Source organism: Acartia tonsa, chromosome 15, assembly GCF_053477335.1.
Source record: "Acartia tonsa isolate MP-2025a chromosome 15, ASM5347733v1, whole genome shotgun sequence".
NCBI classification, from domain to species: domain Eukaryota; kingdom Metazoa; phylum Arthropoda; class Copepoda; order Calanoida; family Acartiidae; genus Acartia; species Acartia tonsa.
Window position 1 is genome coordinate 8,758,706 of NC_137274.1, and position 27,561 is coordinate 8,786,266.

Sequence of the window (27,561 nt, forward strand, 5' to 3'; positions counted from 1 at the left end):
TTCTGAAAAAAATGAAATATCAAATAACATAAAAAAAGAAAATATTTCAATAAAAACAAATCACAATAAAAAACTTTTAAATTTGTCGGCATACAAATACCTTTTTTTTGGGGGGGGGGGGCGGTTTCTCTGCAATACAGGGATCTTAAGGGATAAGACAATGGACGATAAATTGATGTACATTCTACAACGGTGATTCAAAATATTAAACCTTTGGATTTAGAAACTATTAGTACCCAAAGTACCCAAAGTTTTGAAGATAACGAATTAGAAAACTTTATCAAAAAACTTTGGGTACTAGTGTCCAATCTTTTCAACCAATAATCTTTATATGTTTATCGTCATGGTTATAAAGTTATCGTTCATTGTCTTATCTCTTAATAATATCCCTGGCAAACTTTAAATAAAATATTTATCTATCAATTGCCGCAAAAAAAAAACAATATAAAAGAACCTAATAGTTATTTCTCGCATCGTATCATAAACAGCTTTCCGCGGTTATAAAATGTACAATTATCAAGTTAGAACCAGTTTTTTTTAGACCCAAGATGCCGAATGCACGGGCTAAAAAACTGGTTTTAATCTTATGATTGTAAATTTATACATTTGTAGAAAACTAGATATAATACGATGCTAGACATAGTATTTTCGAATGGATGAAAACCGGTTCTAATCCACCGGATATTAATCAGTTTCTAGTATAAATTATATAAAAAAACTTAAAAATTAATCTAAAATTAAATTCGGTAGATACAATTTAAGATTCTGATTTTTAATACACATTTACGGAAAAAAATGAACGTAACGTTTTTTTCTGCAAACATTTAATAGATACCTATACAATTTAGATTTCAATAAAAATAATTAGGTAATTCTATAAAAAATATAACTTTTGATTATAGGTAATATAAATTATAAAATGTAAGTATATTATGCATGCTAAAATTTTTAATTCAAAATAAATAAATCTATTTTCATTTGCGGATTTTTCCTCCAAAATTATTAGCAGAAAAAAAATTGTCGATTGTCATTTTGAAATAATCACATTGAGGTACTTCTTGTTTATTATTTACTAGCAGCTACGCCCCTAGAGGCCTCTAGTGGCACTTCAAATGATTTTTTTGGTTCAAGGCTCTACGATACCTATTTATTGCTTTCTGATTCTATGATACCTCTTTATGTTTCGTTCAAGTCTCGATTTTTAAATTTCTCTTGGGAAGGTGGTGGTACCCTCTTCTAAAATAGTTATAAACCTTCCTGGGACCTATGAGAAGCTACCCTGTCAAGGAGAACCCGCTCGGTTCAGCAGTTAGAGAGATCCTTCGGTACAGACACACACATAATATCCTGTTACTTTATTATAATTATTTTGGATCACTAATAAAAACTGGTTTAACAAGGATGACAACATCCGTAAAAGCAAAGCTCTAAAACCAGAAGGAAGGATAAACGAATAATAAATCTTGTAGAGTGTCAGAATTTAATAAGCCATTAATTTCAAAGTCGAAACAATTTGTACATCAAGGACATACTTTCATTTTTAGGATTTGATTATAGAGATGCCTCTCTTTAAAATTGAATCTGACTGGAATTATCATGCAAAGTTTGAAATCGATAGGACAATTCTACCATGTCTAAATACTGTTACATACGGAATGACCCTAATTATAGAAAAGCTTCACTTTTCAACTGATATTATTTCTTTATGAAAGGGATAGTTTTTTATCGCATTTTACGCGGATATAAAAATATACAATTATAAGATCAAAACCAGTTTTTGTTATCGTAGATATCTGGATATAATACGGTGCTATACATAACTTTTCAGTATGGCTGAGAACCGGTACTAATCCACCGGATATTTATCGGTTTCGAAGCGATACTGGAAATATTTTTTTATAGAAGACAATGAAGATATTCAAAAAATATTTGTTGAGGTACTTTTTTTATAGAAAAAAATAAATTGAGATCAAAAAATGTTTAGGTATTTTTAAACAGGATTGGAACGAAAAAACACCTTAAAAACTAGGTAGGTAGGTTTTCTTTCTGTTTAAAACAGTACACTTTTTTGTTAGAAATTTAGACATTCATACATTGAGCCAATCTTTTTAAAAACGGCTTTTATCATTAAAACCAGGGGGGACGTTATTAAAAAAACAGATTTTAAAAGTTATAAATTTGTTAATAGACACTTGATTCCTGAGACAATATGATATTCCTTTAATGGACCTCTTGCTCCGCATGGAATTATAACAATCAAATCAAATCAAATTATGGATAATTTTTACTCATTCTGTGTAAAAAAAAAATAAAGATTACTAAGGCACTTTTTTTTATATTTTAACACATTTATATGAATGGCTATTTTCTTTATAAAAACGTTGGAATAGTTATTTATCGCATCGTATTATAAACAGCTTTCTGCGGATATGAAATTGTACGATTTTATAATTAAAACCAGTTTTGTTAGGTACCGAGGTACCGGTTTTAATTTTATGATTGTACATTTTAATATCCGTAAAAACTAGATATAATACGATGCTATATAAAACTTTTCAGTATGGCTAAGAACCGGTTCTCATCCAGCGGATATTAATCGGTTTCGAAGTCATACTGGAAAATTCTTTTATGCTTAATCATGTAATGTTTAGGTTAAGTAGAGGTTAGCCCTATTGGGTCACAGCTACTGTTACTGCTAGCCAAAGAGATAAAGAATATTTGAAAATTTAAGTGTTATCGTTAGGTACTTACTATTTAATTTTAAACTATGTATTTAAAATCGGATAATAAATGTAGAAATCAGAGGTTGAAGGACGGCTGGATAGCTGGAAAATCTCAGAGGACGTGGGAAAATCTCAGGGGTCGTGGGAAAATCTCAGGGGTCGTGGGATAATCTCAGAGTTTGAAGGAAAATTTTAGAGGATGTGGGAAAATCTTAGAGGTCCAGGGAAAATCTCAGAGGTCGTGGGAAAATCTCAGCGGTTGAGGGAAAAATTTCAGATATCGTGAAAAAATTTCAGATGTCGTGAGAAAATTTCAGATGTCGTGGGAAAATCTCAGATGTCGTGGGAAAATCTCAGAGGTCATGGTCCGACACTGTCTGCTGCAGGTATTCTGTGTACAAGGATTTCTTCTTGGCCTTCACAACACTCTGGAAAAAAAAATTCATTTTTATAAAAGTAACAGGGTGTCTACATGGTATATAATGTGTGGACTGCTATGGTTCCCCTTTTACGTGCAGCTTCTCTTAGTTCTCGAGAATAACCTTTGAAATTTTTTTACTATTGGAAAAAGATTTTCTACAACCTAGTCATTTATAATTTTTTTTTTGGTAATTTCCGTAAAATTGCCCTGTCGAGCACATACCCTCTTTAAAAAAAAAATATAAATCAAAAATAAAGATGGGGGAGGTAGATAGTTTTTGGTTTGTTTTGTTATTACTTTAGGTCGGGTTAGTTTAGGCACAAAGGCTCTAGTTACTTATAAAAGCGGGAAGTTTGTAAATATTTTACTCAACACACTAAATCGTTACAATTTTCATGAGAAATACGCATTTTATAAGGCATACAAAACGCTCTAATTTTCGTTCTATTTAACGTAATTTTGTAATTTTTTTTGCTGGTTATTTCATTTTACATATACTTTTATCATTTTATCAAAAAAATTTTTATCTTTTTTCATCATTTTTTTGAGAAATTAATGCTTAAACTAAGGGTATCTTTAAACGCAAAATTGACGCACATAGAATTAATAATGCGTATTGAGTACAAAGGGGGGATAATTTCAAGACATGCATGTTCCAAAGATATCTTTTTTTCCATAAAATTTTAATGTTTAGTCCACCGGAGATTACCCTGAAAATCATATATCAATTTAGGAAGATAATTTTTGTAGAATAGTTACTGAATTTACAACTTTATTTACTCTGAAAGTATAGTTAAGATCAAAGGCGTGCAAAAGGTTGGTATAGGGGTTGTTTACACCACCCTTGTAAAATTAAGGGGGATGGATACACCTCCCTAGGTGTCCACCCATGTATACCCTCTTGACAAGAGCTTACACCCTCAGATACACCCCTCTATAAATTCCAAGGGGGTGTAAAGGAAATAAATTTACACCCCTTAAAATAAAGTGGGGTTGGGGGTGTTTAAGGAGGGTGTATTTAAGCAAGTCACTGATTCAGATAATTCTATGCTATTTATTTTTAGGTAAATTAATTACCAGACTTTACTAAAAAAATCTTGCAATATTCTGTACAACTGTACTGTACAACTTTTAATTAGTAAATTGAGACATGAGGAAACTCTCATACATATGTAGGGGGGGGGGGGGGGAGTTAATGCAACCATCCCATAATCAATTAATCCAAATTTTGTTATGAAAATTGGCATGTGTAATCCTTAGTAGGTCTGTTTTTCAAAATTTAACAAAAAGTTAAGCTTAGGGGGGGGGGGGGGTTAAGGCAACCATCACGTAATCAATGCACAAATGGCACCTAGAATTCGAATTTCATTACAAAACTTGGCATGAGTAATCCTTGGTAGATCTTATTTTCCCAAAATGGAACAAAAAGTTGGAAAAGTAATAGCTAATGGCTGTTTAGCCATTTTTGGGCTATTTTCAGGGCAAATCCAGCAACAATTACATAGGAATCATCCATTAGGGATAGGTTTTAATGGGTGTTGAGCTGAAAAATACTACCAAAAATAGTGGCAGCTGGGTAATGGCTTATAAGGATATAAAAATTGAACATTTCCATGGAATTAAACTTTTCTTAATTAACATTATGACTTTATGTCATGGACATATTACTAAAAACACTTTTTTAATTTCTAGATTTCGCTGTCATAACAGCTGAAAACTGCCAAAAATGGCTGAGAACAGCTGTCAACAGCCAAAAGTATATATTGTAGATTAAATCATCCCGCCATGGAAAAACTTTTGAAAAAATTTTTCCCCCCAGTAAAAATGTGGTTGATTTAAGCAAAAAAATGACCCATGCTAAATATTTTTTTCTGTGATGCAATAATTGTGACCTCACGAGCACTTCAAAGTTTTTGAAATCTGCAAAAAGAATGTTTTTTTAGTTCTTTTGTGTGATCTCAATTTTAAAGATTTTTACAAAATTTCAATTCTAGTATGTAAATATAAACCTGAAATTTACCAAAAAAAATGGAGCAGTCTCAATTATAACATATGAAGGTGTAGCAAGAAATCTGCAAAGTCAAATTCCATTTTTGCAGTTTTTCTTACCAAACTTAAAGAAAAAATTTTAATTTTGTTTTTCTTTTAGATGCAGTAACTACTGGACCAGGTAGTTTAAAAATTTTAGCTCAATATATATCAATTTTGCCCACCTTCCAGCACCAAACCCCCCTTTATTGATAAGAAGACCATTAATTTTATTTTATTAATTTTTAAAATACCACAAAAAAATTTATTTGGCAGCTTGCTAATGGCCGCAGCTCAGCTGGGAGTAGCCAAGAGTAGAATGAGTAGATAGGGCTTGTGACGTGTCTCTAGGTAGGTTTTTAACAGTCTGTGTAACAGCCCCAGCTGCCAAGCTCAGTACCAATAAAAACCTACCCCTAGACATGTCACAAGCCCTATATACTCTTCATACTCTTAGCCGCTCCCAGCAATTTTCAGCCAGTTCTAGCAGCTGGTACAAGAAATTTTAAAAATGTATATTTAAAGCAAAAATATGTTTCAAAAAGTTGATTCCTATGCAATTAATGATAGTTTCGCCCTGAATATAGCCCAAAAACGGCTAAATGACTGAGCCGCCAGCTGTTAGCCGTCACTTTTGCAACTTTTTGTTCCATTTTGGGAAAATAGATGTACCAAGGATTACTCATGCCAAGTTTTGTAACAAAATTCGAATTCTAAGTGCAATTTGTGCATTGATTACGAGATGGTTGCATTAAGCCCCCCCCCCCTCAAACTTGAGTTAATTCCTTTAATGATCTTGATAGATATATGTTTATAACTTTTAATATATTTTACAATAGTTTTTAAAGTTAATGTTGGGAGGGAGATATATCCCAATCCTCTTTTTATAAAAAAAATTTTAAAATGTAATAAATTTCTTATGTAAAGTAGGTTTGGTAAAATCCTAATAAAATCACCCTTGATTTTAGTTAAAGGGGGCTGTTAAAAGTTATAAGTGGGGTGTCAAAAAATTTAGTTTTAAATATATTAATGGAATATAACCTGATATTATAAATTTGAAACATATTTTTGATGTACAAAGAGAATAAAGGAACATGTATTACACTTTTCTTCATAGAAGAAATTGAATCATTTTTTATTTGTTTGTTTTTTTCAACACAAGGTGATTTGTGTATCTCTTGGTACAAGATACCACCATATTATTAGTTAAATCTAATTTTTTATAAATTAAGTGAATAAGTCTGTTAGACCAAGGGTAGAAACTAAGTAGATAGACAGACAGACAGGCAAGAAGAATTATCAAAGTTTTACTAAAATAGACAATTAATTAGATAAAATCCAATAGAGAACCTGTGAATGATCAGACAGACAGAGGGACAGACAGACAGACAGAGGTAAATAGTAACAGAGAGTCTTTGAGGCATTAACAAATTACAATTAGGCTATGCTAGATGATTCATTGAAATCCAAAAGAGAGGCAGTTAGACAGATAGACAGACAAGTGGTGGGACAGACAGACAAAAGGACAGACAGACAGAGGGACAGACAGACAAATGGGTATTGCCTAAAACAGTTTGGCTGCTATATGAATCATTAAAATCCACCGTAGAAAAGAAATTTACATTAGTTTCTTATTTCGATACTCAACGCCCCCCCCCCCTCCCCCACTCAAAGGGGTTTATTATTTCTTAATATCAATAAGTGACTTTTCAGCTTAATAAAATTGAGTGTACTTTTTATTTCATCAATTTATCTTAAATAGAACGAAAGTTATAATCATTTTATTGTCTACAAGATATATGCTTTGAGTAAAAATCAACATAATTGTCAGTAAAAACGTCATATTTATGCATATTTACACAGTAAATAAATTTTAAAATTGTATTTTACTGTAATGAATAACTTAAGGGGGTTGTATGAAATATCAAAAACCTAAAAAAAACCTAATTTGGTTAAATTAGTCCAAGTAATGATTGATTTAGTACAGTACGTATGAATAAGTTGTCAATTTCCTACCAGAGTCCTTGTGTAGGTTATATTGAGTACTGGGTATCCCTGCAGTGTTATAAATATAAAAAAAACAAGGAGGGGAGGGTTTCAGTGCTCGATAGGTACTTTGTGGAAAAGCACCAAGTTTTTACCTGAACATATTCTTGATTCTCTAGTAGGGTTCTCTTTTGTTTCCTGTAAAGAATAAATAAATATTTTAAAGATTTTTTCAATGAAAGAATTTAAATAGGTAGTGAACCCAGTATTTTTTCTAATTCTATTATTACACGGTTAAGTTTGATTAGTTTGGCGCAGAATCTATTATTGAATTTTGATAGGTTGGTTTCAAACTAGTAGTGTCCACCAATAATATAAATCTACAGAAGGGGTAATTTTGTTTATCATAATTAAAGATATACATCAAATTGCCTTTACTACCGACCTGGACACACACACAAACACATACACACCCGCACAACACACACACACACAATCACACACACATACACACACACACACAGACTGACCTGGAGAGTGTGCTGGTCATCTTGGAGCTGGCTCTTGCCAGGTACACCAGCAGGAAGGCCAATAGTATCAGAAACACACCTGGACAAACAAAAAGTGCTACAGAAAAGAATGTAGAGTGGGAAAGAAAATAATGTAGGTGGGGGGGGGGGGGGGAGTGAATACAAAACGGCGAAATCAAAAAACGGCGAAAATAATATCCTATAAATAGGACCTATTAAAAAATCTACATTTAAAAATCAAAAAAATGTTCCAAATTTCAAAAGAAAATATTCCAATTTTTGTAGGTAAAAAGAATGTAGGGAGGATGGTACTCCAGAAGGTACTAACAGGTGCCAGATATAACTAGTGACAACATACCTGCATAGATCCTCTGCTCCTCAGGTACACCTCTCCAGAAGGTCCTAACAGGTGCCAGGTACATCTTCAGCATGTCATATCCACTATTGCCCAGCATAGACTAGAAAAAAAGAGATAAGACAATGGATGATAAATTGGTGAAAGTACCAACTGGTGATCGGGGCAGGAGGTACTTCTTGAAGTACTGGGGGATATTGACGTCCCTCCCCTTACCAGTCACCCTTCCTTCCAGGGATATGGAAGGTTTGCGTAGGACTAACTATCCTACCTGTAAAAAATCCCAACAGTTAGCGAAAACACCCACAGAACCTCAAACACTTATGGCTTTCACACAGCCAGAGGTGTACATGAAACAAGAACTGTTGGAACTGATGCTCAGTTTACTGAGAATATGAAAGATGATGGTCAAATCCGAAAGGAAGCTATCAACTTGATGACAGGACCAATAAGTTCTAAGCAAAGCTGTAAGATAGGAACCTGGAATGTTAGAACAATGTATGAGTCAACTAAAACAGCCCAAGTAGTTAAAGAAATGACAAGTTACAATATTGGAATACTTGGAATTGCGGAATGTAGATGGACAGGACAAGGACAAACTACAACCAAAGATGGCCACCTAATACTTTATTCTGGTCATGAAAGCCAACATATGTATGGTGTTGCTATAATTATTCAAAAACGACATGTCAATTCACTAATAGACTGGAAACCTATATCAGACAGAATAATTAAGGCTAGATTCCAATCAAGGCATTGCAAGTTGACTATTATCCAATGCTACGCCCCAACAAATGACAAAGATGGAGAAGTAAAACAAGAGTTTTATGATCAACTGCAATCAATCAGAAACTCAGTACCCAAACATGACATGTGCCTAGTTCTTGGAGATATGAATGCTAAAGTAGGAACTGACAGGACTGGAGTGGAGAACGCAATGGGACACTTTGGTATAGGTACAAGAAATGAAAATGGAGAACTTTTAATTGAATTCTGTTTAAATAATGATATGGTTGTAGGAGGTACACTATTCCAACACAAAAACATTCACAAATATACCTGGACAACGCCTGATGGACAAACAAGAAACATGATTGACCACATTATGATCAATAGAAAATGGGTCAAGTCAATGCAAGACTGTAGGAGTTACAGAGGAGCCGACATATTTAGTGACCATGAACTAGTTGTCAGTAAGATTAAATTAAAGCTGAAGCGTACTGGCCATGATAAAAAGAGTGAGATTGGTAGACAATATGATTCTTCAAGATTAAAGGACCCTGTGATAAAGAATGAATTTGTCTTAAAACTCAGAAATAGATTTCAAGTCTTAGAGGACCTAAATGACGAGACTGAGATCACATGGACTTCAATTAAAGAAAACTTTCAATGTACTGCTAAGGAAATCCTAGGACACAAGAAACCAGAGAAAAAGGACTGGATCTCTGAAGAAACATGGATCAAAATAGAAGAGAGAAAGAAGCTCAAAAACAAAATCCATAATGCTCAACATTTGGCTGACATGAGCAATTTAAAAGCTGAATATACTGCTAAAGACAAAGAAGTCAAAAAGTGCACAAGGAAAGACAAGAGAGATTACATTGACAATCTGGCTGAAAAGGCCCAAAGAGCAGCTGACTTTGGTAACATGAAAACAGTATACAACATAACCAAGCAATTAAGTGGCAAATATAGCAAAAAGAGTGGTGAAACTATCAGGGCTAAAGATGGTAAATTACTCACTACAGAAAAAGAAGTTGCTGAAAGGTGGAAATCACATTTTGAAGAAGTGTTGAACAGACCTGAACCAGAAATTACTGCTGAACCAGAACCAGGACATGAAATAGACATAGACACACGACCACCAACTATTCAAGAAGTTAAAGCTGCTATACATAGTCTAAAGAATGACAAAGCACCAGGACCTGACTTGATAACTGCCGAAATGCTTAAGGCAGACATAGATCTTTCTGCTAGGACTCTAACTGATCTCTTTGGTAAAATTTGGAGGCAAGAAAAGATACCAACGGACTGGTCTAAAGGTATAATCATAAAACTACCTAAGAAGGGAGATTTGAACAATTGTGATAATTGGAGAGGAATTATGCTGCTTTCTATCCCAAGCAAGGTCCTATGTAAAGTTATTTTAAACAGAATTGATGAGAAAATTGACAATAAACTAAGAGAAGAACAAGCTGGATTCCGTGCTGGAAAGGGCTGTGTTGACCAAATTTTCACCCTTAGGACGGTTATTGAACAATGTGTTGAATTTAACAAGCCACTCCATGTAAATTTTGTTGATTTCTCTAAGGCCTTTGACTCCATACACAGACAAACACTTTGGAAAATACTAAGAAGTTATGGTATACCTGAAAAGATGATAATTATGATAACTAAATTCTATGACAACTTCCAAGCCTGTGTTTCAGTTGGAAACAATAAGACATCTGATTTCTTTAGAATAAGCACTGGAGTTAGACAGGGATGCATTTTATCACCTATTCCATTTATATTGGTCATTGACTGGGTGATGAAGAAAACCACAGAGGACAAAAAACGTGGTCTCCAGCTGGGCATACTAGGACACCTAGAGGATCTGGACTTTGCTGATGACCTGGCACTGATTTCAGAAACAATCAAACATCTACAAGCTAAAACAGATAGACTAGTCAAATATGCAGGACAAGTCGGGCTCTTTGTCAATGTCAAGAAGACCGAAATTATGAATATACCTACAAACCCTGATCAAAATATAACAATAAATGGTGAACAATTGAAACAAAGCAACAAATTCACCTATCTGGGGAGTGTTATCGGCAACGAAAATGGCTCAAAAGCTGATATTAAGACCAGGATTGATAAGGCTAGGGTTGCTTTCAACAGTCTACACAACGTTTGGAATTCAAAGAAACTTGCTCTGAAAACAAAAATCAGACTTTACAACAGTAATGTGAAATCAGTTCTTCTTTATGGAGCTGAATGCTGGAGAACTGTGAAAACTGAAACAAATCAACTTAATGCATTTCACAATAGCTGCCTAAGAAGAATTTGCAAAATATTCTGGCCAAACAAAATATCAAACATTGAGCTGCATGCTAAGACGAAGTGCAATAGTATTGAAGCAGAAGTGAAATATAAAAGACTAAGGTGGCTAGGACATGTGCTCAGAATGGAACAAAATAGGTTTCCAAAAAAGTGCTTAAAATGGAACCCCACCACTGGTAAACGTAAACGGGGACAACCAAAAATGACCTGGAGGCGGAGCACTGAAAAGGACCTCTTTGATTTGGAATTAACATGGGGAGAAGCTGAAGCACTTGCCAAAAAAAGAAATTCATGGAGGAACAAGGTGTCCGTATTCTCTGGACTCAACAGTCAAAAAGAGAGATGCGCCTGATGATGATGATGACCAACTGGTGATAAACAATATAACCCCTTCTGTAGAATAAAATTATTGGATACAGTTTGGGCATAAAAGTATGAAATCAACCAATCAAAGTTAAAAAAGTATCAAAAGTTTTTGAGCCTACCAATAAGAAAACATGATCATAAAGTTTTGAGTATTAATGTAATAAAGGGGAAATTATACTGTACATTATACTGGTACCCAAAGTTTTAAAAACATTACCTGCAAAAACTTTTCTGAAACGACCCCAACAAACAGGTTGAGTAGAAGTGCTAGGGGAAGAGTGATGCTGAGGACATACAGGAAGCCTCCCTTGAAAACTGCCCTGTAGTAACAAAATTATATTTGTTTAAATCATTTAATCATAATACCTATTATTTCAACACAAGACGACATTTTAAGTTCTAAAAATTACGCGGCAATTGCACACCAATCGTACCATGCTTTACAATCAGCTGATTTTTGTTTACATTTAAATACTGTCAATTGTCATTTGACTTCCAATGTGAATGGTTTGTCAACTGAATTGTAACGCCTAAATTTAAGGTGTTTTATTAAACATTGCACATTGGGGCAAATCAACCAAAAAGGGGATTTAATTATTTAGTACCCTTAAAATTCATCTCACAAAAATTTCATTTTATACTTTTTTGTAGGTAATTTAACAACAAACAAATTTGCTTTTATGTTTTTTTCTGTCATTTGAAAGAAACATGGAGATAAAGGTCATTTTATGAAGGTAGATAGAATATTACCAGATTAACCCCTCCCGAAAATAGCCCCCCCTTACCCTATCCATCTATCTATCCATCAATATATCCATATATCTATCCATATATCTATCCATCTACCTATCCATCTATCTATCCATCTACCTATCCATCTATCTATCCATCTATCTATCCATCTATCTATCCATCTATCTATCCATCTATCTATCCATCTATCTATCCATCTATCTATCCATCTATCTATCCATCTATCTATCCATCTATCTATCCATCTATCTATCCATCTATCTATCCATCTATCTATCCATCTATCTATCCATCTATCTATCCATCTATCTATCCATCTATCTTTCCATCTATCTATCCATCTATCTATCCATCTATCTATCCATCTATCTATCCATATGTCTATCCATCTATATATCGATCCATCTATCTATCCATCAACTATTCATCTCTTTATCCATCAACTATCAATTTATCCATCCATTAATCTATCCCTCTATCTATCCATCTGTCTATCCATTTACTTATCTATCTATCTATCCATATATCTATTCATCTACCTATCCATCTATCTATCCATCTATCTATTCATCTATCTATCCATCTATCTATCCATCTATCTATCCATCTATCTATCCATCCATCTATCTATCCATCTATCTATCCATCAACTATCTTGAATTTCGTGTTTAAATCGTCTAATTAGGGGTTTTGGTTATCAGAGCAATATGAGAATTGTTTAGTAGCGCAGCTACCCTATCACTAGCTTTTTGGGCACTTAAAAGTGTAACTATGTCAATTGTAGTCCGATTTTAGTGTTCAAAGTGTCAAATTTGGGGTCATGTAATTCATTTCAGTAGGAGGGGAGGGGATGGTGTAAAGGGGGTGGATGGGGATCCTTATTTTAGCAAGCTACAAGTTTCACTTTATTTTCATGTTTAATAAATCCATTATAAATGTGGGCATGATTAACATAAATTTTTATTAACTAATATCTATATTTATAATGATATTATGATTCTTGTTTACTGTTCATATGAATACTAGCGGCTTCGCTCCTAGCCTCTAGGGGATTTGCCCCAAGAGGTTATTAAACAAGGATGACAACATCCATGAAAGAAGCGAAGGACAAACATTAACACTTTTGAAGTGTCAGAACTGAATATTAATGCATGTCTATACAAAATTGTAATTAAAACTGATTAAATACATGTTACTGTTTTAGGACATACTGACGTTTTTAGGACTTGATTATAGAGTTGCTTCGCTTAAAACATTACACCTTATTGAAATAGGAATCAGAATTCAAAAAATCAGATGAATAGGATATATTTGTAACATTCAAAACCATTATTTGTTGTCAAAAAAGTAAAAATCAGCTTGTTATAAATGGATGTACGGACTTTCTGGTAACGATTATAGAGTTGCTGTGCTTTCTAAGTCGTACCTAACTGTTGTAGAAATCAGCATGAAAAGTTTGAGATCGATAGGACAGTTCTAGCCTGTTTAAGTTAAGTAAAAGAGCTATCTGTACCAGACGTACGGACAGACCGACCCTAATTATAGAAATATGAAAAAATTGAGGAGGATTTTTATTTTTGAAAAAGAGCTTTAAACAACCACAGGACCAGTAGATATATTACCTGAAGAGTAGAATTCAATCTGTTTAGTGGTTAGCGAGATCTTAAGAGATGGGCGGACAGACAAACAGACATCAAGATACTTTGTATTATATATTAACACCTAGGGATCTAAGGAACAAAACAATAACCGATTAATATGTACATCCCCAATATTGATACATATTTAATGAATTATATTACAAAATTATTTGTCTGTAGATGACAATTAGTGGTTGAAAAGTTTTGACACTTATCTTAATGAACCAACCAATAAAAAATCAATTAAATTTCCTGAAGTTCTTATGCTAATGAATATAAAAACGTTATTATAAAACTTTGAAGGTTGGGGACTAGTGTAATTAACAGTCCCCTCCCTTTCTAAATAAAACTGCTGACATTAAACATGAATACCATGTAACTACATAATTTAAAAACAAAGCATTACCAATAGACAGACAGATAGACTACTTGCTAATTCCAATTTAGAATGATTATAAGAACCTCACGTTATTTGCATATTAACTTTACCTTTCCGCAGTGAGGTAGGGGACATTGGGCTGTTTATAACACTAGTCCCAAAAGTTTTACAGTTGTGTGTTCAAACGTTTTAACTACTAACTTTAATCTACACAAGGGGTAATTTTGTGTATTATCATTGGGGATGTACAACAATTTATTGACCTTTGTCTTATCCCTTTAGATCCCTGATATATGTAATAATCTATAGAAACGATTATTTAGTTACATTAAAACATTAAACATAAAGAAGTTTAGATTTAGGTTTAGCCCCCCCCCCTCTCTTTCCCATCATTTAGTGGAATAGAACTTGAAAATACTTATTATTAACTTTAATTCTAAGTCAGAATAAATATTTCCCAATATGTCTATGTTTTTGTGTCTTTTATTTATTTGAATTATATCTTAAGTTTTGACTTTAAAAGTGCATTTAAACGCTTTTTCTTACAAACTTTTCGTGCACTTACGTTCAGAAAACGGACTAAAAACCCCTACGGGGGCGCAGGGGGGTAAGTAAAACCAGTACTGGCGATTAAAATATGTCTTTGGGTAATCAAATATCGTTTTTTTAGCCGGCGACACCCGGCGAAAACATGTTTCCTCTTACTGTGATCTTAAAAGATGATTAAAAAACAAACAAAAAAAAAACTAAAATCTTGACTTCAACTAGAATTATTTAGGACTAATTTCTTCAATTTGTGTTTTTTTCTTTTATAGTGTCAAAATATATGTAATGCATGACTCATCAAAAGTTATTTTGTCTAATTACGTTAATTCTAAGAGATTTTATAATACTTTTAAAATTGTTGGTGAAACACAAAAAGTATGCCTTTTTCTGTAAGAAAATTTTTGCATTTCTTGACTTCCATGCATTAGAATGCTTACTTGAAAAACGTATTTTTACGATTCCTTTGAAATCTGATGTACATTGGGTATGATGATACTCATAGAATGTTTAAAACTTGATTTGGGGGTGGTGAATTGATGCCCCTTCTTGCCCCTATGTGCATTGTGATAAATAGTTTAATTGTGATCTTTTAAGGATTGTTTGTTTTAATTATGACTGACTTGTAATATTTTCAGATATCTTAAAGCATTCTTTTAGAACAAACTTAATGTTAAATTTTTCGTTAAATTAACAAGTTAAAATATATCTAAATAATGATATTCATGATATCTTTATTGTTTATTCAAAAGTAAGTTATAGACTAGTTATTTCTCGTATTATAAACAGCTTTCCGCGGATTTAAAATGTATAATTATAAGATTAAAACCAGTTTTTTAGCCCTGAGATGCCGAAGGCACGAGCTAAACAAGCTGGTTTTAATCTTATGATTGTACATTTTAATATTCGTAGAAAACTAGATATATCAAAATGCTAGAAATTGTTTTTTTTTGTATGGATGAGAACCGGTTCTAATCCAACGGATTTTAATCGGTTTTGAATAAATACGAGAAATTACTTTATACCTGTAGTTGCTCGACTTAGCACAGTTGTCCCTCCATATTGCCTCATCAACAAGTGCTCCGATTTTTTCACAGTCTTTCTCCAAAGTGTTCAATGTATTCTAATTTATTTCTTATTTATATTCTTAAGTTATACTATTGTTTGATAGGGTATCATATGACTAAACGTCCGTTAATCCAACTGTTTTACACTCTAAGTTGTCTAGATTTTACAGTTTCTACTAAGGCTAGACTCTATATTATTATGTACTAGCGGCTTCGCCACTAGCCTCTAGGGTCTTTGCTACAAGAGATAATTAAAAAAAAAAAGTACTACTGGTGCTGCTCATAGTCTTATGTGTTCCTAAGAAATTTTTTTTGGGGGGGGAAGGAGGGAATTTTCATTTTTTTTTGGGGGGGGGGTTGTCCTACCCCCCAAGAAAATAGCTTAAAACCACCACAAGACCAATAGGTATATACCCTGAAGAGTAGAATCCAGTCGGTTCAGTGGTTACCGAGATCTTAAGGGACGGACGGACTGACAGACGGACGGACAGACAGACAGACAGACGGACGGACAGACAGACAGACAGACAGACAGACAGACAGACAGACAGACAGACAGACAGACGGACAGACAGACGGACAGACAGACGGACAGACAGACGGACAGACATACATCATTCTACTTTGTATTATTGATATAAGAATATATCGCTCCTAGCCTGAGAAATGAACGAAAAAATCGCCATTTTTAGGTTTTTTTGGAATTTGCCAATGTTAGTTTTTTTGAGATTTCCTCAGGATAGGAGCGAGATATTTTTAAACGGACTTAAATTCCTGATTTTACCTTTTCTGGGAGAACAGTATCTACACAGTCTAAACTGTATCTGTATAAGAATAAAAAGAATATAATAAATTCCTGTATTGTTTGGTTTATTGTTTTCTCGATATCCTAAACAAAAATTAAGAAACAGTTGAAAAAATGTAAAACTACACCTAAAATGTCAAAAATCAAAGAAATTATAAAAAAAAACTTGCGGCTACGCCCCTCGAGGCCTCTGGGGGTTCTCAAGGAGATGGGGGAGTTAAGTTGAAATAAAAAAGAAACTTTTACCAGGCGGTTTTTAGTGACGTCCAAAAATGTCTAATTTGTCAATGTTTAGGTAAGTCACGATTTCAAGACTTGATATTCTTTAAAACTAAATGGTAGAAAATTGAAATCCTTTTAAAGGTTCCACGACAAACGTAAGAGTCCCAAACGTCAGAGTGGAAAAACATCAGAGTGGACAAACGCAAGAGTCCCAAACGTCAGAGTGGGACAAACGTCAGAGTGGGACAAACGTCAGAGTGGACAAACGCAGGATTTTTGGGACAAACGTCAGAGAGGACAAACGCAGGAGTCCCAAAATTTTTTTTCAATTTTGAATTTTTCTTTAATTTTTTATTTTTTTTTCAATTTTGAAATTTTTTTCAATTTTGAATTTTTTTTTCAATTTTGAATTTTTTTATCCACCCTCCCCCCCCCTTTATTCGGTCCCCTTATTTTTCTTAGATAGGTTAGGTTAGGTTATAGGCCAGGGGGCCGAGCGCTGCGGCTAGGCAGGCTAGGGGGCCGAGCGCTGCGGCTAGGCAGGCTAGGGGGCCGAGCGCTGCGGCCATAACCATTATTTTGTAGACAGTGGTATAAAAAACTTTCAAAATTGTCATATAATTAAAATAGCATAGACTCTGATGTTTTACTTAAGCAATGTCCACTCTGACGTTTGTCCACTCCGACGTTTGTCCCACTCTGACGTTTGTCCACTCTGACGTTTGGGACTCTTGCGTTTGGGACTCTTGCGTTTGTCCACTCTGACGTTTGGGACTCTTACGTTTGGGGTAGGACCCTTTTAAATATAATAGCCCTATAGGTGTAGTTTAAACCTTTGAACAGGACAAAATAAGTGGTTCACTAAATTCAAGTTCAAATGCATTTCGTGCAATTACCCTTTTAAAATTGATAAGACGGATAGTTTCAATTTTCGGTATCTGGCCGGATATCCAGCCCAACCCTACTAAAAACTTGCCTTGCAAACCTCTTCAATCTGGTTGACACAGCGGTTGGGCTTGGTGGGGTTTGGTATGTAGATGGTCGGCATATCGAAGCCAGTCCGGTTCAACCCTGGCCGCTTGCACAGTTCCTAAATAATATTCGCAGGATTAGAACCGGTTCTATGCAATGCTATCCGCATAATATCCGCGGAAATATGTCTATAATACGATGCATTGAAAATCTATAAAACTCAGGGATCTTAGGGAGGATAAGACAATTGTCGTTAAATTAAGAATCATCCCCAATGCTAATAAATATAATCACCTCTTTTTACAAGAAATGATTATTGGTTTTAAAGTTTTAGAGAGTACCTACTAGTTGGGAACCAACCAATCAAAATTAAATAAAAGTACCTTAAAGTTTTAAGCCAACCAATAGTATAGCGTGTTTATAATATTTTGGGTATCAGCCTAATTTTGTTCCTGTCAGGGTTTAATGTATAAAGCAGGTTAAACAAACAAACAGATATATAGACAGACAGACAGATTGACAGACAAACAGACAGACAAACTGATAGACTCGACAGACATACAAAAGACATAAAATCAGAAAAACAAACTAAACAACAAACATAAAGATAGACAAACTGACAGATAGACATACAAACAGACAGACAAACAGACAGAAAAACAAACAGAAAAACTGAAAGACATGACAGACAGACATATAAAAGACAAACAAACAGACAGACAGACAAACAGACAGGCAAACATACAGAGAGACAAAAAGATAGATGGACGTTCACAACAGAAAAACAAACTAAAGATAGACAAATAGACAGACATGTACATTAAGATATATAAGTTGGAAAGAATTTTAATGTTAGAGGGAGATTTGAAATCTGCATCAAATTTTAAGGATTTTTTTTTATAAAAATCGTTTTTGTATAATTCTTTATCTAAAAGCGGAAATACAATTTAAGTTAATTAATTTTAACATCTGTGATTGAAAATTATCTTCGCTCTGATAGAAGAAGCTTAAGTGTCGTACATCATTCAACCAATTAGAGCGCAGGTAGTATCCAATCCACCTATCCTATTGGTCAAAATTTATGAACTTAAATTGTATTTCCGCTTTTATACAAAAAACGAATTTTATAAAAAAAAAATCCTTCAAATTTGATGCAGATTTCAAATCTCTAACATTAAAATTCCTTCCAACTTATATATCCTAATGTACATAGATATACAATACAGATAAATATACATAAAGATAGACAGATAGACAAACAGAATAAAATATGCACAGTCACACAGACATACAGATATATAGACAAACAAATTAGCAAACAGATATAAAAATTCGTCAGACATACATAAGAAAAATAAACAGACAGACAAACAGATAGACAGACAAACTGACAGATAAACAAACATAAAGATATACACAAAAGATACCAACATAGACAGACAGACAAACATACAGACAGACACCTACCTGTACAATCTGCATCATGACCCTCTGTCTGTCAGACTCATGACCCGCCTCATCAGCTTTGCTCAGGTAAAATCTAAAAATAAACAGAAGAAGTAATTTTGTGTATCATCATGGGGGATGACCATTAATTTATTGGTCATTGTCTTATCCTTTTAGATATCTGGTTTCTACACCACGTCAATACTTAAAATTATTGCATGTAATTTTACATATTTTGATGTCTATACAACTTTAAACAAGGATGACAACATCCATAAAAGCGATGCTCTGAAACGGTAGGACAAACGACAAACAAATATTAACACTTATACAGTGTCATGACTGTAAGGCAAATTATAAAATAAACAAAATTGTGCGTAAATTTGTCGCAAAAGTGGTCAAAAGGATACTGTATGTTTATAGGGACATATTTACACTCATAGGACTTGATTATAGAGATGGTTCGCTTACAACATTGTACCTTGTGATGATAGGAATCAGTATTAAAAAAATGAAATAAATAGCATAACTATATCCACAGAAATTTCAACCTACAAAATAGAAAAAGTTTTCGCTGGTCACTTTTGTTGGTAGGTCTCTTCAGTATGACTTCGAAAACGGTTAATATCCGCTGGATTAAAACCGGTTCTCAACCATACTGAAAAATCATGTATAGCATTGTATTACAGACAATTTTCTACGAATATTCAAATAAAGTCATAAATTAAATACCAGTTTTTCTACCCCGGGCCTCACAAAACTGGTTTAAATCTTATAATTTTCTATTTTAATATCCACGGAAAGCTGTCTATAATAAGATCCCATGAATAATTCATTCTCCATTGTGTCTTATCCCTAAAACTCCCTGGTTTTTTTACCTCATTTTTTCGCTGTGTGTCTCGGATATTTTCTCAACAATGTTGAGTGTCCGCTTGCATAGAGCCTAAATAAAATAAAACAAGGATGACAACATCCATAAAAGCGAAGCACTGAAACGGTAGGACAAACGGACATTAACACTTATATAGTGTCAGAACTGAATAATCAGAATATAAAAGTATGAGAGTCGAAGCAAAATTGTAAGTAAATTTGTTGAAAAACTGCTTGATACAGGATAATGTTTATGGAAATACTTACATTTTTAGGACTTGATTATTGAGTTGCTTTGCTTATAATATTGTACTTTGTTGTCTCTGAAATCAATATACCAAAAATCAGATTAAACAGATAATTAGAACACATAAAAATTTGTTGTTAAAAAAGTAGAAAAATCAACATGTTTATAATGGACGTACGGACATTCTGGAAATGATTATAGAGTTGTTACGCTTTCTAAATCGTACCTAACTACTACAGGGATGACCAAGCAAAGTTTGAAATCGATAGGACAATTCTAACATGCCTACATTAACGAGAGAAAAAAATTATCTATCTCGGACGGATGAACGTACGGACCCACCCTAATTATAGAAAAGCTTCGCTTTTAAAAGTACCAAAGGATCACGCTAACCACTGGACCGATATGGCTTCTACAATACAATGAAGCTTCTCATAGGTCCAGGGAAGGTTTATAACTATTTTTCCGGAGGGTACAATCATCTTTTCAAGACAAATCGCCCCGTCAAAAAAGAGTTTTAAAAAACTAAAATTGACAATGGGAATGAGGGGTGGGAGACCCCCCCCCCCAAAAAAAAAAAAAATCAAGCACAAAATTTTGTTTACTTTTCTAATTGAATAAAAAAATTGGTTATCGAATTCAACTTCCCCCTCGAAGCCTCTAGGGGCGTAGCCACTAGTAAAGAAATAAATTAACAGGATGTCTGTTCATTAAGTTGAGTGTTCATTTAAACCACTAATTGAAATCTACAGAAGGAACAATTTTGTGTATCATCATTTGGGATATACATCAATTTATCGACCATTGTCTTATCTCTTTAGTAAACAGGGATTATTATTTGCGTGGGGAAATTATTATTGTTTACCTACCTGTCCAATGGGATCGAAGAAAACAAAGACAAGATCGCAGAGCTCAGACAACCAGAGGATGGCCTCATTCACATCAAATGGATAGGACATATCTCCGTCAACTAGCCCAGGAGAATCTAAAAGTAACAGGATGTATTTCTGGGTGTGTGTGTTCCATAGAATCTCGATAACCAACGGACCAATACGGTTTTCCTTTACAATGAAGCATGATATTTTAAGTCATAAGAAGGTTTATAACCATCAAACCCTCAAAAAGATTAATCATCCCTATAAAAATGACCCCCTGATTTAAAAGTAATATGATGTTTGTCTGTCTGTGTGTATCTGTCTGTTTGTACCAGAGGATCTCGCTAACCGTTGGACCGATATATGGTTTTCCTTTGCAATGAAGCATGATATTATTGGTCCAGGGAAGGTTTATAACTATCAAACCCTCAAAAAGATTAATCATCCCTATAAAAATGACCCCCCAGATTTAAAAGTAACTAGATATTATAGGTATGTTTATCTGTCTGTACCATAGATCTCGCTAACAGATCGATACGGTTCTTCTTGGATACATGGAATCTTCCCATAGGTCCAGGAAAGGTTTATTACTATTATAACCTCCACTCCAATCCCCCCTTCCATTTAAAGTGAAAAGACAAAGTAAATAATAAAGTTGCCTCGCCACTATAAACCTAGACAGCTTTCCGCGGATACTAAAATGAAATATTATAAGATTAAAACCATTTTTTTTGCCAGGGCTAACAAAATCGATATAAATCTTATATTTTTATTTTATATTTGTGGAAAAATTAATTGTAACACGATGCTATACATAATTTTTCAGTATGGCTGACTGAACCGGTTTTAATCCAGCGGATATTAACGAAGCCAAAGACCTACCAACAAAAGTGACCAAAGGAAACTTTTTCTGTTTAGAGGTGGATATTTCTGTGGATAAATAGTCCAGAACTCCAGGCATTTCCTGAATTATAAATAATTAGCGGCTACGCCCCTAGAAGCCTCTAGAGGCACTTAAGGTAGAAGGGGAAAAAGTCGACCTCATCCCATTTTAAATTTGAGTTTCAAAAGAGTAAAAAAAATTTTTTTTTTGGGGGGGGGAGGGGGGTGAAGACACCCTCTCCCAAAAATAGATTAAAACCTTCCCAGGACCTATAAAAAGCTTCACTGTAAAGGAGAACAATATCGGTTCAGCGGTTATCGAGATCCTTTGGTACAGACAAAAAACGCTTACTACTTTATATTATGGGCCTGGAGGATTATGGAGTTGCTTCGCCCCTAGCTATATCCTTGGTTGGAAAGTAGGTATTATCCTTTAAGGATTTTTTTTCAATTTTGATAATTTTGGTAAGTACTATCTGTCTGTCTGTTTGTCTATGTGTCTATCAATTTATATATTTATCTGTATTTCTGTCTATCTGTCTATGTTTTAATCTGTCTGTATGTTAATCTATCTATCTATCTATATGTCTATCTATCAATCCATAATATAAACCTATAAAGGTTTGAAATGAGGATACAAGTGTAGAGTAGCATTCCCTGTCGGAGATTCCATGTCAGTCTGTCTGTCTGTCTGTCTATCTATCTGTCTATTTGTCCGTCTATCTATCTATCAATCTGTAATATGAACCTGTATAGGTTTGAAATGAGGATACAAGTGTAGAGGAGCATTCCCTGTCAGAGATTCCATGTTTGTGTGTCTGTATGTCTAACTATCAATCCATAATATGAACCTGCAAAGGTTTGAAATGAGGATACAAGTGTAGAGTAGCATTCCCTGTCAGAGATTCTCTCCTGCGTCCAGATGTCACAAAGCTGAATCCCTGGTCAAATTTATTTTCACAATTCTTATCCAGGGATCTAAAGGGATAAGACAATGGCTGATTAATTGATGTACATCCCCAATGTTGATACAAAAATTGCCCCTACTGTGGGTAAAAATTTGTGGTTGATACATTTGGACACTCAACGAAATGAACTTACCAATCAAAATTAAATTAAAGTCCCTAAGATTATTAAGCCAACGAATAAGAAACATTATTAAAAGACTTTGGGTACCAGTGTTATAGAAAGCCCAGTTTCTCGGATGGCTACAAACATTAAATTATAACATGCTATTATTGTCCTATCGATTTAAATCAGTAATTAGTGTTTGTCCCTCTATAAAGGATAGCTCTGTCGAATTTTAGAACTTCAATGAAAGGGATAGGTGCATGAAGTGCATTAAAAAAAATTTGATTGCAAGCATAAGTTACAAAAATACCATCAAACATAGACAATTTTGTATTAAAATAAATAGCAATCAATTAGGCACCATCAAAATAGTCATCATGCTATTTTTGTGAAAACAGGACAGCCATTTATGTTGCACATATCCAAAAATTAAATATGATTTTTAAGTCTTTATGTTTTTAAAACTACCACGTAGAAAATTTAAATTCTTACAAAAATATGTCCTATGAATATAGTTTAAATTTTAAATCTGAAAAAAATATACAGTTCACTAAATTCAAGTTTTTATGCACTTCGTGCAACAACAAGTGCCAAGTTGTCATTCTACATTTGTCTTAATGGTAAAATTATTAATGGTGTGAGAAAATTATAATTGTGAAATATGCCCGTGTTTCAATAGCGTGGGAAAAATATTATTGGCGTGGGAAAATTATAATTGTGAAATATTCCTGTGTTTCAATAGCGTGGGAAAAATATTATTGGCGTGGGAAAATTATATTTGTGAAATATTCCTGTGTTTCAATAGCAACACCAGTACGCTGCACATGCTCCTCTATATACCTAACACAAACAAAAAGGTTTATCTATATTACAAAGTAGAAAATGTCTGTCTGTCCGTCTGAAGCTTAAGATCTCAGTAACCACTGAACCGATTGGGCTCGCCTCTTCAAGGAATATACCTACTGGTCCTGTGATGGTTTTAAGCTATTTTCTTGGGGGCTGTGACACCCCCAACCCCCTAAAAATAAAAAAAACTCTACCCCAAAAAATCTTTTTAAAACTTAAATTAAAAAAGGGGGAGTCGATTCCCCCCCCCCCCCCACTTCCTCCAAATTTTTCTTCACTTTTTCTTTTAAATCTAAAATACAAAAAATTAAGTTGATCAAACCTCTTCGGGTAAAGCCCCTAAGAGGCTTGGGGCGAAGCCGCTAGTATCCATAATGTGGCAATGGATTTATTATTACTTGGATCTTACGACAGATTATCATGAACTCTGATAAAATTAAGTGAAACTTGTAGCTGGATAAAATTATGATCTCCAAATTCATCCCCTTTACCCCATATCCTCCCCTACTATTGTATGAACCAACTGACCAATAAATGATAACAACATTTTTTCCCCCCGTCATAATATCCATGTATATTATAAATCCATTTGTGTTAGGTACAATGTTTTAACTAACAGTTAAGCTCCTTGAGGCTCCTATAAGCTTCTATAAATAAATTATATCTATTTTTGGGTAAGATTTCTACATGGCAACCTTCCCAAAAATATATTACGACCTCCCTGAGACCTATGAATAATAGATCTATATTAGTTCACCAGTTAGTGAGATCTTGCAGTACAAACACACATACAGACAAACATAATATATTATGCTTTGTATCAGAATGTCTGCACTTGTATGCAGCTTTAGATCTTGGTAACGGCTATTAACCATAGTTCTCATTTAAAGTGAAGCTTTATAAAGGTCCCGGAAGGATAAAAATACCCACCAGAAATAAACTTTATTCTACTTTTTCTTTTTAAAACTAAAATGAAAAGTGGTGACAAACGGACATAAGGTCATTTATAGTAAAGTTACACTTCCAAAAGAAAATTCGGGCATAGTCCCTTTCGTGGCAACGCCTCTTAAGGGGCGTTTCGTCGTATTTTCATGGTATCTTTAAATATGTTGTTTTAGGTTAGGTTAAGTTGTTTTAGGTGATTGCCCGCAGGGGCTAGAATTAGGGGAAAGCTACTGTGAAAATATGAAGAAACGCCCCTTAAGAGGCGTTGTCATGAAAGGGACTATACCCGGAATTTCTTACCAATTAATAAAAGAGGATTTCCCAGCGCTGTGGTTTCCAATCAACATTATTGTAATCTTCTTCCTAAAATAAAAGCAGGGGTGTATATTCTGCACAGGATTCTCTGCTAATCGGGGGAATGAAAAAATAAAAGAGTTCTGAAAACATTTGTATTCCCTACTTGGGGAAAAAGCCAGAAAAATATGCGAGAGGGGTAACAAAAGTGAATAAATAAGGAGTACTAAAATAATTTTCCCATTTTTTACCCCTACTTGTGGAAAAAACTATGGGAGAAAAAAATATTTTGCAGCCAGTGAACAAAATATACACCCCTGAATAAAAGTTTTAATGTATTCATGTATAGGGATGAGATATAACCAAACTATGGTAGGTATTGACTTTTTTTGCCTATGGCTATGTTATAGAACATGCTACCAGATATCCAAAAACCACCAAGTCCTCCTTCATGACCTTAATTAAGGAGAAGTTAGGCTCCATAGATGAGGACATGTTGAGAAAAGCCTGTAGCCTGTTTTGATGCTGTATCAAGGCCGTCATTGAGGCAAACGGTTGTTTTAAGGGTTAAATGTATAACTCACACATGTAAGCTAGTCCTAGTTTTGAATTTTAACAATAATATTTTAAAGTGTATGATGTGCTTATTTTTGTAGAGAAAAAAATTTCGCGAAAATATGGCTGAAGCACCCCTGTATATGGAGTGGGGACAAAACCGCGACAGGGACAAAACAGCGACATAACAAAACCTCGACAGGGACAAAACCGCGACAGTGACAAATCCGCGACAGTTACAAAACCGCGACAGTTAAAAAATAACAGAAATATAACTATGTAGGATTTTTTTTGTAGAAATACATGGCCGCAGCGCTCGGCCCCCTGGCCTGCCTAGCCGCGGGCGCTCGGCCCCCTTGCCCATAACCTAACCTAACCTAACTATTGTAAAAAAAATATTAAATATTTGAAAAAAATCTACCAACCCCTTTTTGTAAAATCCACGAAATTCTAAACTATAAATAAGTTAATGTACATTAAACATTTAAACATATAGGTTAGGTTATAGGAAAGGGGGCCGAGCGCCCGCGGCTAGGCAGGCCAGGGGGCCGAGCTCTGCGGCCATGATCTTCTAGCTTTAAGATTTTTTTTATTATAGATTTTTTTGCAATGTCGCGGTTTTGTCACTGTCGCGGTTTTGTCACTGTCGCGGTTTTGTCCCTGTCGCGGTTTTGTCCCTGTCGCGGATTTGTTTGTCGCGGTTTTGTCCCCACTCCCTGTATATTATGAAATTATTAATAGCATGGGAAAATTATTAATGGCATGAGAAAATGAATAAAAGCGTGGGAAATTACATACCTTGGAGGCAGAAGTTTGAGATCCAGAGTGTTAGCGATGGTTATCAATCCATTCTGTTCATCCATATACAAATTATGACACTCCTAAAAACACAATATCTTTCTAATAAAGTAACAGGATGTCTATCTGTATGTACCAAAGGAATTGCTAACCGCTGAACCAATATGGTTCTCCTTTACAGTGTAGTTTCTCATTGGTCATTAGAAAAAAAATTTTGGTGAGGTTACCAAACCAAGACATTTATATAGCTTTCCGGAAAAAAACAGCCTATACAGACCAGCTATTTCCGAGATCTTTAGCTTCAGACTATTACTTTACAATACAAGGAATTATGCCCCGAATATTTGCAACATTTATAAGATTAGGTAATGTTAAGTTCTTCATTGCACAACCTTTTTTTGAAAGTTAAAATTAACCAAGTGAATACAAATTCTGCCTAATCTTTAACCTAATTTCAATAATGTTTTCTTCTCGTGTAGGTATGTACATAGTCGTACAGGGATGTAATAAAAACATTATATAAATGTAACAGCTTTCAGTGTCAGTCTGTTTGTACTAAAGGACCGCTGAACCGATGAGGTTTTCCTTTACAGTGTAGCTTCTCATAGGTCCAAGGTTTATAACTATTATGAGGAAGGGTACTTTTACCCTCCCAAGAGGAAATGCAAAAATCATAAAACTTTGGGGAATCAAACCTTTAGTATCCGTTCATTGACAGTTGTGGTGGCCTGCTCCAGGTTGCTGGCAGTACCACGGCTTTTTCCCACGCGTCCTGACATTTTACCTGAAAAAAAATCAAAAATTTTCCTTAGTAGGGCGGCATTGAAGATCTTAATTACAACAATGGCAATCGCCTTGTAGCAACTTCATTCACCGTAAAATAAGATATTGCAACTT

At 34.3% G+C, this 27,561-nt stretch overlaps 1 protein-coding gene across 2 annotated transcripts; it reads right to left on the minus strand.

Moving 5' to 3' along the window:
• Positions 1–27,448, minus strand: LOC145307127 (sarcalumenin-like). Of its 2 annotated transcripts, XM_080149482.1 has the most exons (19): positions 27,360–27,448; positions 26,665–26,747; positions 25,318–25,380; positions 24,017–24,066; positions 23,007–23,095; positions 22,156–22,237; positions 21,268–21,383; positions 20,160–20,224; positions 19,303–19,375; positions 17,840–17,953; positions 16,693–16,725; positions 15,795–15,892; positions 11,672–11,774; positions 8,047–8,146; positions 7,689–7,767; positions 7,314–7,356; positions 2,752–3,151; positions 605–1,106; positions 1–488 (listed from the first exon to the last, which is right to left on the minus strand). In XM_080149482.1, the coding sequence occupies exons 1-17, from the start codon at positions 27,441–27,443 to the stop codon at positions 3,077–3,079; spliced, it is 1,350 nt and encodes a 449-aa protein (XP_080005608.1). In that variant the 5' UTR covers positions 27,444–27,448; the 3' UTR covers positions 1–488; positions 605–1,106; positions 2,752–3,076. The 2 variants fall into 2 exon arrangements, with proteins under 2 accessions (XP_080005608.1, XP_080005607.1); XM_080149481.1 differs by having other exon boundaries at positions 1–1,106.
• Between the last annotated feature and the right edge of the window lie 113 nt (positions 27,449–27,561).